Raw genomic sequence first — 15,096 nt, forward strand, 5'->3', positions numbered from 1 at the left:
AGGATGCTAGCTTTTCTTTCATCTCCCAGCTTTCCTTAACACAGCACTTCCTACCCACTCTTACAGTCTTTATCACCTCTATCACCCGCAGCTATTAATCCTGAAGGAACGCATACTCTGCAACTGTGTTGCTTAAACAGCATGTTTTTTCTTTACACTGTTATCACACTAGAAAATAGCAGTCAGCCCAAGATAAATCGAGTTCTTAATCACTCAGTTGCTTTACAGACAATCTATATGTTAGAAATCGCTTTCAGGGAGAGACACCAGTAAACCCAAACTGCCTTTCAGTCTTTTAGTATATATATTAATTTCATAGGTTTTCTGCTGTCTCTTCTTATTTCCCTGTGTTTCCTTACCTTGACAACTCTCTTTGCACTTGGTAAAGGATAATTTTCAAAAAAATGACATCACGACTCTCACACAGAAAAATAAAAGCTAAAAATCACGTTTTGAAGATCTTGTTTAGTGTTTAACCTTATTCCTGAGGAAACTGGTAAGATGTTACAGTCAGTTCAAAGAGGATTCAAAGAACAGATATATCCATACATCAGTAATGCTGAAGTGACTGGGCCAAGGGAGGCAAAACTGGCTTCTTCCCTAGTGGAGGAGCCCATCGACCTCTACCAGGTTGAATTTGCTGGTCTGTAGACAGAATTACTTGTAAGGAAACAATGCCTTGCTTGCTAATCAAAACAAATAGCAAAAAAACTGGAAGTCTGTGTTAAAGGATAATTTAATGTAAATATGTCTTAGAGATAGTGGATTTCCCTGGAGGGATTTGAAGCTTATCTCCCCCAGACGTATTTACCTACTTTGTAAAACCTAAGAACTTGACCGCCCTCTCCTCAGAGATGTGTTGCATTGCAGAGTTCCTCTCTCACTCTTTGTCAGGGTGGAGACGTGCCAGCCATCCTCTATAAGCTCCAAGTCTTGTAATTTGGGGGTCCCTCTCTCGTGGTACAACTCCAGTAGGCTTAGGTGCATCTGGCACTCACTGCATCTAGAGAGAGTGAGAGAGTTAAAGATAAATAGATACAATGTGTATCGAAGGCAAGATAACTTGTTAGCTTGCAAGTGGGATGTCTCATACCCTTCACAGTTTCAGCCTTATCATTATTTTGCAGTTGCATCAGATGTCTCCTATTTACAAAGTTCTAAAATAGTTAAGAGGCAATGAAAATCTCAGAGCCACCACAGAATCACAACCAGATAACCTGGAAGGCTGTGCTCTAGTCTGGACAACACTTTGTTTTTATTCATTCACGTGTTTATTCCTTCAGTGACTAATGTCTTTTTCAGCACTTGTCAAGCCCACGTGCTGGAGATACTATAGTTAGCAAATCAGAACCTATCAGTGTAGTTAGCAAATCAGAAGCTATCAGTCTTCTAATAGTGGAAAAACTGATAGATTAAATCACAAAATACTGAATTACGCATTGTGAAGGCTACTGTTTTTGTAGTTGTAATTTCTAAATAGGTATTTGTAGAAATATCAGATAACACAATCACGTCGGAAAGAACAGTATAATAGTTTGCAGACGTTCCTCTATTTGTAAAGCACATGCGATTTGGAACATGGATGCTGGGCTCTCGTTTCCATTGCTCAGAATCCATTGTGATGCTTTCATTGTCTCTGCTTTGCCCTGGACATCTTGATTATCTGATAAGCATGGCATCCCGCGTAACTTCCTCCTTTGTAGCACTTTATACTAGAAAATGAAATCACTTACAGAAACTATCATATGGAAATTTTAGAATTTCAAAAGGAAACATTTCTCTGAGCAGCCCTTTAACAGCTGTCATGCACCTATGGCCTTGGATGTCTTACAATACCTTAAGGGACCTTACAAGAACACAGCGTGTTCTTCATGACCCAGTGGATGCTAAGCGATAGGGAAGTCCCTCTCAGGGTGACCCAAAAAGCAAAGAGACAAAGGTTTCAAGGAGGTTTATTGTCCTGCTCTTTCAGCAGCTACTCAGCCGGAGATGAGCTGCTTCATGCACGCCATTGATTCCCTGCAAGAAAAGATGAATCATTCTGCTGAATAATAAAAGCAGAGTCCAACAGAGGCTAGGCTAACAGATTTGCCTGGTTAATAATCTTAAAGTTCTAATAGTCAAGATTGTGTGGCTAAAATGATAGAATTTCAGACTTAATATATTGCCCCCTATATTCTGCCTTTTTTTTTTTTTTTTTCCAATTTTGGAAATGGAGGCTGAGATTTCGCCTGACTTTCTTAAGGGCACAGACACATGGCAGGTCTGCAGCTCAGGTCTCCTGGTGATCTCTCCACTGTACTGCTGTCTGGTCATCCATAATTAATTTCATGAGCTTATATATCATGTCCTCTTTAAGGAAAATAATTTACTGTTAAAGCGCTTTGGTGAGCTGAAATGCAAGGTGGAAATAAAAGTAACAGCTATTGTTTCAGAGGAAAGTAATGATCCACGTGTGGAGGGGAGTAAGGCTGTCAGATTTGCCTCCTGTCTCATTTATTTAACAGGCCTCTCTACTCAAAATTCTGATGACCAGGAGACGGGTGGGACTGAAGTTTCTTGTTTTGATTGTGTTGATCCACGTGAGTGTATTAGCTGAAAAGAGGCTGGCGGGGATTTCTACCTACTCTTTTCCTCCAATTTGGAATATTCTTCTTAATACAGAAGAGTTATGTGATTTAACAGCACATTAATAGCAGAGTTTTGACAACTTCCACTCTGTTTCTCACCTATTAAATCGGAGGTCTTTTTCATTAATGTGTTCTTGGGTCTGCGTATATCACAGTAAATATAATAAATTTATTGCTGGGAAAGTTGAAGGATACATACAATATGCCATCTTCTGTTACAAACCTTGTCGGATTTTTGTTTCATCTAACTAGTTTTGGTCATCAGTATGATTGAAATGTTTACAGACATTCAGGTGCTAATAGTGGTAGCTCTAGCACCTACTCAAAGATATATTATTTCTTGTGTTAGTTGAGCTGCTGATGCTGTACTGCATGTTCAGAAAAGTAACTTCTGGGGCTTCCCTGGTGGCGCAGTGGTTGAGAGTCCGCCTGCTGCTTCAGGGGACACAGGTTCGTTCCCCGCTCCGGGAAGATCCTACATGCCGCGGAGCGGCTAGGCCCGTGAGCCATGGCCGCTGAGGCTGTGCATCCGGAGCCTGTGCTCCGCAACGGGAGAGGCCACAACAGTGAGAGGCCCGCGTACCCCCAAAAAAAAAAAAAAAAAAAGTAACTTCCTATTTGCATTGCGTAACTATGCACATCACATGATACCAAGATGAATATTTCAGATTTGATTTTAAAAGAAATAGATGTATTTCTGGTGTAATTTCCTAACATCTGTGTCCGATGAATATATATTTATGTGTGTGTGTATGTATCATAATCATATTATATATAGTTTTGTATCCTGCATTCCCCACTTAAATATTTTGTACATTTTCCCATGTTATGAAAAAATCCTCTATCCAAAACTTGGTGTAAAACAGAAATAGATGTACACTCATAATTAAAAATTGTCTGAAGGGAGGTATATATACAGGCCATAAAAGTTTGACTTTCTTTCTGCTGGCAGCATACAATAAGACTAGAAAAGTCATTGTTTACGTTATGTCATTTAAAATATTTTACAAATTCAAAGATACATTTTTTTTCATATTGTAACATCTCTGAATTCAGGGTGCGATAACAACAATGTTTTACAGTTATAATAGCATCATTTTTTTCTTTCTTGAAGAAAAATAATGACGCATCTTCTAAAAGCAGAATGTCAGATTTGATGAAATGCACCACAAATTTTAATAATCAGTTTTCTTAACATTTTTCACCATGAATATTTTCTGGCTGAATTAATATGAAAAAGTAGAATAAAAACGCTGCAAATGCGTGGCAATCGTATAAATTTCAGGGAAAAAAGTCACTTTACTATAATTTAAAAGTTTTACGAATCCATTTGTGTTGATTCTACCTCTCAGAGAGGTTTGATGACTAGAAAACTTTGACTCAGATAAAAGGTGATTTTGATTTTCTTTATTTATTTTAACTTTTGCAGACTAGTGATGGTCTCCTCTCTTTCTTCCCCCATTTCTGCATACAAGAAACTGCGTGGGCCATCATCCAGCACAATGGCTCCGATGTAACAAGAGTCCGCAGTACCAACCCAGAGAAGCCCTATGCTGGATTTTTCGACTACGTGGCCAGCATGGAGCAACTGCAGGCCACAGTTAACCGTGCGGAGCACTGTGAACAGGAGCTGACCTACTACTGCAAGAAGTCACGACTTGTAAATAAGGAAGGTAAGTACGTTGGGGCGTTTGTCCCCCTACACACGTCGCACAGGGTGTTTTACTTAACCAGCTCCTGCGGAGTTTGAGTCGGCCAAGGTGGAGGCCTAGAGCCACCTAGGATGTGGGCTCCCTGTGTCTTTAGCAAACGTGTTGCAGTCTGGAAGTCACAGGGATGCTGTTGTCTGAAGAAGAGAACAAGGTCAGTTCACGCTGAGCTTTGTTCAAAGCCTTGATTGTCTTTAGAGTCTCTGCCTGCCCTTAATCAGAGAACTGCACAGAGAAGGGCTTTGTTCTGACACTCGATGAATGCGCGGTGTTGATCCCTCATAAAGGGCAAGTGACACATATGGTTGGTTTTTACCATGGAGAAGAGTTAATAAAAATGTGAATTCGTTTTCTGAAAGTGACTATTCTGTGTGACTGTTTCACGGGTTGTTGACAGTTACCCTCTGGGTATAACTGAAAATTAGAACAGTCTGCTAGAAACAGGTTTTTTTTTTTTCAGCAGCTCAAAGAGGAATCAGAAAACCATGTTTAACTCTTTCTTTTACTCTACTTTTAATAACCAGTCTGCTCCTAAATTACGGTTCTGGTCTTGTGTTTTCTCCCTTTAGAGCATCTCATTATGTGACAATATCTTGAGTCCCACCAGCTCTGCCTTAGTGCGGGCTTTAATGACGTAATTTATGAAGTTACTGCAAGATCTTTCCTACTGGCCTCTCAGCCGGTCATCAGTCCGTATCTCCTGCCCACCCACTGTATCATCCAAAAGATTAATCTTCATGACGAGAATTCACCTGTAAGAAACACACTGCTTCCATCACAACACTTTACTGTTTAAGAAGCTCCAGTGCCTTCCTAGCTCTTCTGTCCAGTATGGACTCTTCCGTCTGGACACCTCAGCTGCGTATTCTGGACTCACTTGCCTATGAACCTTCATGCCGCTCCCCGGCACACTGTCTTCTAGCAGCAGTAATCAGGTGTATTTTTCTTCAGTAGTCAGAGAAGATTCTAAGACATCTGCACAGTAAAGCTGCTTTGTTCCCTCTCATTTGTCGTCTTAAGAGAGGTTGGCGTTGCAGACAGAATGACAAGAACTTTAAAATGAAATGTGTTTCATGTGTGAATATCATGTGTTATGTGGGTCATGCAGAAAAATTTTGAACTCCTGGTATGACCTTTGAATCTTTTGTTTCCAGTTAAGCCCCAATCCTATTTACTTGTCTACCCACTTAATCCAGTCTGATCATTTTCTCCCATATGCCTGAGTTCCACTCCCTCTTCCTCCTTTTCCTCCTCCTTCTTTTTCAGAATGTTCTCATTCAGCCTCTTAACCCCTCCTAACTCTTCTCATCTTGCTGGTATCCCCTCAAATCTTAACCCCCTGAAACCCCAATCCCATCTGAGACTGACCATCAGATAGTTGTAGTGCAAAGAGCATAGGATTTAGAGGTGGGGAGAGAGATCTGGGTTCAAGGTCCAGGTCTCTTGTTGATTAGGTACAGAACTTGGATAGAAGAGTATTTCTCAGTCTTTGTTTTCTCGTCACTGAATTGGGGCCAATCATACCAACCTCAGGGGGGCGTGGTCGTGGCTGGGTGGCATAACACATACAAAGTGCATGAAGTGAGCTCCTCTCTTCCCAGCTCTCCAGCGCATCGTGGTTAGAGTGAACCTTCCAGTTCAGTATGCAGCTGATTGTTCATTATTAGTGAATATTGATATTGGAATCTAAAAAAGAAAAATAGATAAGCAAGTACAGAAGTGTATTCTAAGAAGAATGAGAACCATAATTTTAGAAGGGAAAATGAATGTGATGGAACAAAATGAACTGAGTTGCTTAACTAGAGAAGAAAGGAAAGAAAAGCCAATCATCAAAATCACAAATGAGTCAAACTCTAAAAGAACCAGAACACGGAATCCCCAAGAATGTTAGTGAGCGAGCACCACACGAAGTCAAGGGGACAACAAGGAGTGTGAAGGATTCCCAGGTGTTTGGCAACCACTAGTAAGGAGAATAGTAAACTCTAGAAGGCTGTAGAACAGATGATGAGGATAACTGTTAAATACACAGATTTTCCTCAGGTCCGTGACCCTAGAATTCATGTAGAATGGATCTGAGGTGGAAAAGAGGGAACAATTTGGATTTCGAGGTCACAGTAAGAAATGTATGGGGAAGATCAGGAAGGTGGTGTCAGACAAGTTAAATTTACAGTTTCAGATCTTGAGAATATAGCAGCTTCAAGTAATAATGGTGCCATAACTGTGGATGAATAAAGGTCAATGTATATGAAAATGTTTCCGGCAACCTGTGGGTCTGCAGCTCAGCACACTGGAAGGATGCTCAATATGAATACTCAAGCCATTTGGGATTTTAACTCTGAGAATAGAAATGATCTACCATGATCTCTGATACTTTATCATTTTAATTTCAACTTTAAAATTTTTTCATGCTTTTCTTAATTCTTCCTTATACTTATGTAAATTCTTTAGGACACTTCAAAAAGTCTTGGAGGAAACTGAAGGTATTTGGTATCTTTAAAACATTAAGTGGTTTCTACTTTGTAGGGAAAATAGCAAATTTATTTATTTATTTACTTATTTATTTATAATTTATTTTTGGCTGTGTCGGGTCTTAGTTGCGTCATGCTGGATCTTTGTTGAGGCACGCGGGATCTTTCGTTGAGGCGCAGGCTCTTTTGTTGCAGCACACAGGTTTCTCTCTAGTTGTGGTGTGCGGGTTTTCTCTCTCTAGTTGTGGCACGCAGGCTCCAGGGCTCCTGGGCTCTGTAGTTGTGGTGTGGGTTTCAGAGTGTGTGCGCTCTGTAGTTTGCGGCACACAGGCTCTCTAGTTGAAGCACACGAGCTCAGTAGTTGTGGTGCGCAGGCTTAGTTGCCCCACAGCATGTGGGATCTTAGTTCCCTGACCAGGGATCGAACCCGCGTCCCCTGCATCAGAAGGTGGATTCTTTACCACTGGACCACTAGGGAAGTGCCAGGGAGATAGCAAATTTAGATGCGAAAATATTATTCAGTATTTAGGAATAATGATTTATTTTTTAAATCTATGAACACATAACGTTTTAAGCAGTATGTTGAAATAGATCTACTAAATGCTTCAAGCAGGTTTCTCCTTCAGTTGATCAGTTAATCATGCAATTAAAGAAGATGAAGATTCTTGATATTAATTAATGCATAACACAAGCTTCCAACAACTCCTTGTTTTCCCGGCATAGTGGACAGGAATGTATAGCAACGCTGGGAGAGAGGTTGTTTGCATCAGCACAGGTCCAATTTAATAATAAGTTTTTATGAGCTTTGGCATTTGTAAGTAAGGGAGAAATTAGTAAAATTGGGCTAATGGCAGCAACTTAAAAGGTTTGTAAGTCAATGGAAAAATGATCAAGCACCTTTGAGGAGCTGACTGATTTGATGTCACCTTCTTCTCATGCCGTGATTCTCAAGTGACTATGAGTTTTCCTCTCTAACTTGTTTTTTCCCTAAGACAGATTGCCTGCATGCCGCATCTAAATGTTCTGTCTATTCTTTGCTCTAGTTCCTTGGCATCATGTTTAGTCTTAGCTCTGTGAAGGAGCTGGTCGCTGAACATTCATCATAGAGATAAGTGCATTTGGTTAAGGGAAACTTTGTTTTTGAGTGGAGTATCTGCTTCGGGCGTAAAGATATCTCAGTGTTATTTCTGTAGTCTTCAAATAAGTAGCCAAGCCATAAGTGGAAGAAAAAATACACACTTTCAAATATATCTTAAATCATAGCAAGGGAATGCTGTAGTATGCCTAATGTTTAATAAACACCTAGTTTATTTTTAGCCAATAAATATATTGAGATAAATCACTAACTTTACATAGCATTTCATAATGTTTTAATGGGCATTTCATGATCTCAAATCAATTTTGTTTCTCATATGTTAATTACTGTGGTTTATAATTTGATGCCTTCTTGTTTCGAAAAATTATTTTGAACAAAATTACATGTGTAATCTGCTCTCAATACATTTTTTTTTACTATTATGCCTGAATTAAATAGGAACTGCTGGTTTCTTTTCTACTCAAAGAAAAATATATCAATCATTTAAGCTTAAATAATGAAATATTTTTTAAAAAACTTTCTTAAGGAAATGCCATCAATTACAGTGTTGGGAATATCACTACATCCAATCAGTCTTTCTCCGTTTATTCTTTTTAATGACTTGGGAAGGAGGGAATTATACTGGATGGAAGGGTTGGGGTATAGAACAGATGTCACATTTCTCACCTTTGTCTTTCAGATGGAACCCCTCTGAGCTGGTGGGTTGGAAGAACCAATGAAACACAGACTTACTGGGGAGGTTCTTTACCTGATCCTCAAAAATGTACTTGTGGATTAGAGGGGACCTGCATCGATTCTCAGTATTACTGCAACTGCGATGCTGACCGGAATGAATGGTGATTTCCATATGATTTCCTTATGCAAAATCAAGTTTATTATTCTTTTAAATGAGTCACTCAAAACATATATAAGTAGGCAGATACTAAACGAGGTAGTACAGTGAAGAAATTAAAGGCACGTTTTGATGAAATGTATTACAATCTGAATTCTAAATGGTAAGATCACTATCTTGTTATTTGAATTTTTTGGTAATGGATCATGAGTCATACACCTTTTATTTCTGTAATATGATGAAACAGAGGCATCTGCTTCATGTCTGCTTTGCATTTTAATCCAATTATCATTCTCTTTAAAATTAAGTATAATTAAGAATTATATTATTCTCAAAATATATTTACAGCCTTTAATTACTAACACATCTCTTCAATAATCTGCCTATAAAACCTCTAAATATATAAACTTAGAATTTCCCACAATTATTTAAACACGTAGCTCTTTTATTTTCTTAAAGGATACACTATGCTATGAAAAACTAATATTCCATTTATCATATTTTGAAAAAGGAAATCTATAATATTTAGGGATTTGAAAATCGAGCTTGAAATATTCCATTTATTCATTTGACATTCCATTTATTCATTTGTCAAACATCAAAGACTGTTATATCAAAAACCAGATTATTTTAGAATACCCTAAAGGAGGCCTCTGTATGGAGTCATTGATTATACTCTTACTGTTATATGTTCAGTATGAAGAATATTGTCTCTCTTACTCAAGATTTTTCAAAATTTCTACTCCTTTGGGAGATACTTTTTTTTTTTTTCTCGCTGCCTTCACAGAAAATGCCCACACAGTAATAATGTATTTTGAAATGTGAATAAAAAAATTTTAAACTAATCTAATCACCAATAACTCTCCAATGTCTGCATGACATTTTGTTCATCAAAAATAATTTTTAAAAGTAAGACTTTGAAATTTTTCATATTAAATTCTGCTTATGCTTAAGTAGCTTGCGTAGAACTAACCTAACCCCAGATAACATTTGTAATCCCAGGAAAACTATTTATTAAAAACACCTACTTGTAGCAAGTGGACAATAACCAAATGTAGGCAGAAACTACCAGGGTTGGGAGCCTTCAAACCTTAAAAGAAGGGAACTTAAGTGGGTGAGATTTATGTTTATGTGCCTTTTCCTTGAGGCTACTCACCAGACCACCTACCGTGGAGTGGCTAGAACTCAAAGAGAACACTAGATTTTTTTTGGCAGGGGGTATCAGAGGAAAGTTCAGAGCAGCCAGAATGACTAGAAATTGATTTCTGGACATGTCAGAAAGGAGAAAACCACTTGAGGGGAGACCACTATGTCAACTCCTCTCAGACCCCTGACCCTTGAGCTGCACATGCACAGGGGAGATTTCTAGGAACCAAGCAGAGAGATGCAGCTGGGAAACTGAACAAGCCACACAGGAATTTCAGCAGCAACCACCAGAGGAGAGACAGAATTTAGAGCTTAAGTCTCAGTAATTGAGATGGGCTTTGTAAAGCCCTCAGCCTTCCATAGAAATGACAGAAGGTCCACTGCCTTTACAGCAAAGAGGATGTCCGAGAACTGAGTATGATTGAAAACTACAAGTGAAACTGACACAGGCCCACCCTGATGAGGTAAAACCTCCATTATTGTGATAAGGTTGTGATTTAACTGCTTGTGAAAACAAAAGAAGTCTTCAGAGAATGACAACAGAATCCAGAGTCTCTACAATGTATCACCCATAATATCCAGAATATTATAACAATTATTGCTTATTCCAAAAGAGAGTAGACTTTGATCCAAAGTCAAGAAAATAAAAGTACCATTAGAAACAGGCCATGGGACACAGGTGTTTGATCAGCAGGCAAAAACTTTAAAGCAACTGTTAAAAAACGTATGAAGAATTGAAGGTAAAAATAATCACAAGTGAACAAAGGGTATTCTAAGCAGATAAATGAGAACTTTATTAAAGAAGCAAATGTAGGGACTTCCCTGGTGGCGCAGTGGTTAAGAACCTGCCTGCCAATGCAGGGGACATGGGTTCGATCCCTGGTCTGGGAAGATCCCTCATGCCGCAGAGCTCCTGAGCCCGCACGCCACAACTACTGAAGCCCGCGCGCTCTAAGGCCTGTGTGCCACACGTACTGAGCCCGTGTGCTGCAACCACTGAAGCCCATGTACCTAGAGCCCATGCTCCACAACAAGAGAAGTCACCACAGTGAGAAGCCCGCGCACTGCAACGAAGAGTAGCCCCTGCTCACTGCAACTAGAGAAAGCCCGCGCACAGCAACAAAGACCCAACGCTGCCAAAAAAAGAAGAAAAGAAAAGAAAAAACGAAGCAAATGTAGATTTTAGAACAGAAAAGTACAACATCATCAGAAGTCAAATATTCACTGGATAGACTTCAACTCTTATGGGAAATAGCAAAAGGAATCTTCAGTAAACCTGAAGATACGTAAGTAGAAATCATTCAGTCTGAAGAACACAGGAAAAAAAAAAGATTGAAAGAAACATTGACAGACCCTTTGTGGCTTGTGGGAAAATATCAATGATTTAACAGGCAAGAAATTGGAGTCCCAGAAGGGCAGGAAATAAAATGAGGCGATATATATATATATATATATATATATATATATATGTATATATTTGATGAAACTATGGCTAAAAATTTCTCAGATTTGCTTAATAAATATCTCTGGAAGCAAGCCCCCAAGATGGCCCCCGATTTTCCACACTGCCTGTTGTTCACACCATTGTGTAATTTCCTTCTCTTGTATGTCGCATGGACCTTGTGACTTGCTTTTAAGAACAGAATATGGTAAAGGTGATGAGATGTCACTTCAGAGGTTGGGTTACAGAAGACTGTGACTTCTGACTTGCTCAAAATTCTCTGCGTCTTCTAGCCTTCTTGCCTCGATATAGCAATCTGCCATGTCGTGAGCTCTCGTGGACAAAGAATTGAGGGTAGCCTTCAACCAACAGCCAGTGAATAACTGAGGCTGTCAGTCCAACAGCCGGCAAGGAGTAGAGTACTGCCAGCAGCCACAGGGTGAGCTTGGAAACAGAGCCTTCCCCACTCAAGTACTGAGCTCATTGCAGTCCTTGCCAACACTTTGAGTATAGTCTTTCTTTGGGAGAGACCCTGAGACAGAGGATCATAAATCAGAAGAATCATAGACCGTAAAACGTCGTGTTTTAAGTCACTGTGTTTTGGGATAATTTGTTATGCCATAGTAGATAACTAGCACAACTTCAGTGTATGGATTCCAGAAACTCAGAAGATCTCAAGCAGAATAAAAACCAGAGAAAAACACACCTGGGTTTGTTGTTCATGTTGCCAAAAACCAGTGATAAAGATGAATGTTTTCAAAGTAGCCAGTTTGGGTGAATCTGGTAGAAGACATTCCATACAGGGGAATAAGGATACAAATGAAGGCTGACCTCTCATCAGAAGCACAGGTCAGAAGACAATGGAATGATAACCTTTAGTGTGCTGGAAGAGGAAGCACTGTCAACCCAGAATTCTCTACAGGACAAAAATACATTTCACAAATGAAAGTAAAATAAATTCCTGTTCAGATTAAACAAATGCTGAGAGAATCTGTTGTCAACACAACTGTACCGTAAGAAATACTGATGGACATTCTTCAGGTTAAACAGAACTAACACCGGATTAAAACACAGATCTTCAGGAAGGAATGAGGGGCACTGGAAATCATGGATATGTCAGTAAATGTAAAAGCCAGTGTTTAAATTTTTCTCTTGATTAGGTAAATATAAATTATAAAGTTTATAACATCTGGATTTAAAATATATTATTACAACCATAGCACAAAGAACAGGTGTTTATGTAGGGAAGGATGTTAAAAATTATCCAATGGTAGGCTTCTGACATTTTATATTAAGTAATACAACATAAAATATAAGTAGACTGTGATGGATTAAGGATGCGTCTTATAATCTATAAAGAAAATATTAAAATACAATAAATAGTCATATAGCTAAAGGGTGAGTAAAAAAGTAAAATCGAATGCAAAACAATATGAAGTAAGCCAAGAGGAGGCATGAAAGGGGAGCGAAAATACAAGATATCCTGTGGGGAAAAAAATAAGAAACAAATACCAAAACGGTAGATCTGGAAACACACTACCAGTTATTACACTAAATGGCAGTGGATTAACCATCTCATTTAAAAGGTAGAAAATGGCCAACAGAGTTTAAAAATCACCAACTATATTCCGTCTGCAAGGGACACGAGTAATTTGATCCTGACTCTTCTGTGTGTGCAAATTTAGCTCAGAACATCTTGGCTTTGAAATGCAATAAGGACTATTGTTTACTTTATAATTATGTTCATCAGAATAATTTTAAGAATCTTGCTGTTGTTACTGTTTTTTAGGACCAATGACACTGGATTCCTTTCTTATAAAGAACATCTGCCAGTAACTAAGATTGTGATCACAGACACCGGTCGACCACATTCAGCAGCAGCCTATAAACTAGGGCCTCTGCTCTGCCGGGGAGACAGTAAGTGGTGGCGACGTGCCATAAACGTGTCTGAGGAAAGTGATGTCACTTAAGAACCATGTTTCTATCTTATAATAATTAATCAGACTTCTCTTGTGAAAACTCATAAGCAGTGTCTGAAATCATTCCTATAGTCAATCAACAAAGCGCCCCTTATAGAATGCAAAGCCCGGGAATAAGTGCTGTTACAGCAAACCTTGTTACGAGTCCAAGAGAAAGAAAGCACAAAGCATTTCTATTTGATTGGTTCATAAACTCACTCCATCATTCCTAAATGTCTGCATGCCATCGTCTATAAAGGAAGGCCTCAGTGCTACATAAAATTATCAAGTATGTATGGTGAGTTTTATACTGTTGGGCCTGGGGTGAAATTAGAACATCAGTAGAATCAAATGTTAGTTTAATCAAACACATTTCAACTTCTAATCTCATTTTTTTTCCCAGTTTGTGTGTGTGTGTGTTTAGTCTAAATCAGTGGTACCTGCTGTTTTGTATATTCAAAGTATTAACACTCTAAACCGGAATTTTTTAGTTAAAATATAGTTTCATAGAAAATATATATTTTCAGCAGGGAATGAAATTAGCATACATATCCATTTATAACCTCCCTGAAGTCAGCTAGGTTAGAGACTGATGCGTCAATCATTTTTGCTTTTAGTTATTTCCAAAACTTAAAATGCAAATAGAAGAAATATTTATTTACCTTAAAAGTATATCCTAGGGCTTCCCTGGTGGCGCAGTGGTTGAGAGTCCGCCTGCCGATGCAGGGGACACGGGTTCGTTCCCCGCTCCGGGAAGATCCCACATGCCGCGGAGCGGCTGGGCCCCTGAGCCATGGCCACTGAGCCTGCGCGTCCGGAGCCTGTGCTCCGCAATGGGAGAGGCCACAACAGTGAGAGGCCCACCTACCGCAAAAAAAAAAAAAAAAAGCGGTCTGCCATTATACCTACCATCCCTAATCTTTATCACCTCTACTTCCTGTTCTGCCAGTAGGCCTTAAACAGCCTACTGTTAAAGATGACATAGGGTATTTCGTGCAGAGAAAAGTTATGTGCAAAGAGATGAGATTGTAAACGCAGGATGCATCCTGAGGAATGTGATGATTTTGCGTGACTATAGAGAAATTGTTCTGTACATCACATGCACTCTTCACTGCTGGCTCTGATCTTAACCCTTCAGGGGCTCAGGCCGGCTTCCTCCATTTGCCACCATCGCTGGGGAATTGTTCTGCTTTGACTGAGGTCACTCCCAACTCTGTCCCTTAGGGGTTCTTTCTTTCAGACTTCCTGTCATGAACTTAAGCACACAGCATCTTTTCCCTTAGGGCAGTGACTCTCCATCCAAGGTGATTTTGCTCCCTCAGGGGACATTTGGCAATATGTGGAGACAGTTTTGGCTGTCACAACTGTGAGGGGTTTTATGCTACTGGCATCTAAAGGGAGAGGCCAGAAACGCTGTAAATATCCTACAGTGCACAAGACAGCCCTCCACCACAAAGAATTATCTTGTCCAAAAGGCCCATAGTCTTAAGGTTGAGAAACTAGAGCGTTAAACTTTTGTGACCACGGGGATGCAGAAGGAGGCTGGCAATATCAGGAATAAGGATTTACAAATACTGTAAGGATTTAGAGACCTGCTGATTAACATCTGACTTATTAATGAAACAATCACTGAGGGCTTTCCTTGGCCTTCTTGTCCCCCATATCTACTTTAGCGTTGAGGCTCATCGCCACATAAGGTCATAGAGCATTTTCTGCATAAAGGGCCCTTTTTAAAAACTTTCTCAGTTTGAAGAATGATGGTGGCAGAGTAATGAATGCCCCCATTTTCTCTGTGTGGGCAGACTGTATCTCTGAG

At 39.4% G+C, this 15,096-nt stretch overlaps 1 protein-coding gene across 6 annotated transcripts in view; it reads left to right on the forward strand.

Moving 5' to 3' along the window:
• CNTNAP4 (contactin associated protein family member 4) overlaps positions 1 to 15,096 on the forward strand; it is a gene marked incomplete at both ends in the record, with an annotated part of 261,492 nt that overhangs the window by 200,703 nt on the left and 45,693 nt on the right. For all 6 annotated transcript variants that reach the window (XM_082677167.1, XM_082677170.1, XM_082677172.1 and 3 more), the window contains 3 exons: positions 4,106 to 4,303; positions 8,583 to 8,739; positions 13,112 to 13,239. In XM_082677167.1, the coding sequence (XP_082533293.1) occupies positions 4,106 to 4,303; positions 8,583 to 8,739; positions 13,112 to 13,239 (483 nt within the window). The remainder of the gene's footprint in view (positions 1 to 4,105; positions 4,304 to 8,582; positions 8,740 to 13,111; positions 13,240 to 15,096) is intronic.

Source organism: Grampus griseus, assembly GCF_964374135.1.
Source record: "Grampus griseus genome assembly, chromosome: 19".
NCBI lineage: Eukaryota > Metazoa > Chordata > Mammalia > Artiodactyla > Delphinidae > Grampus > Grampus griseus.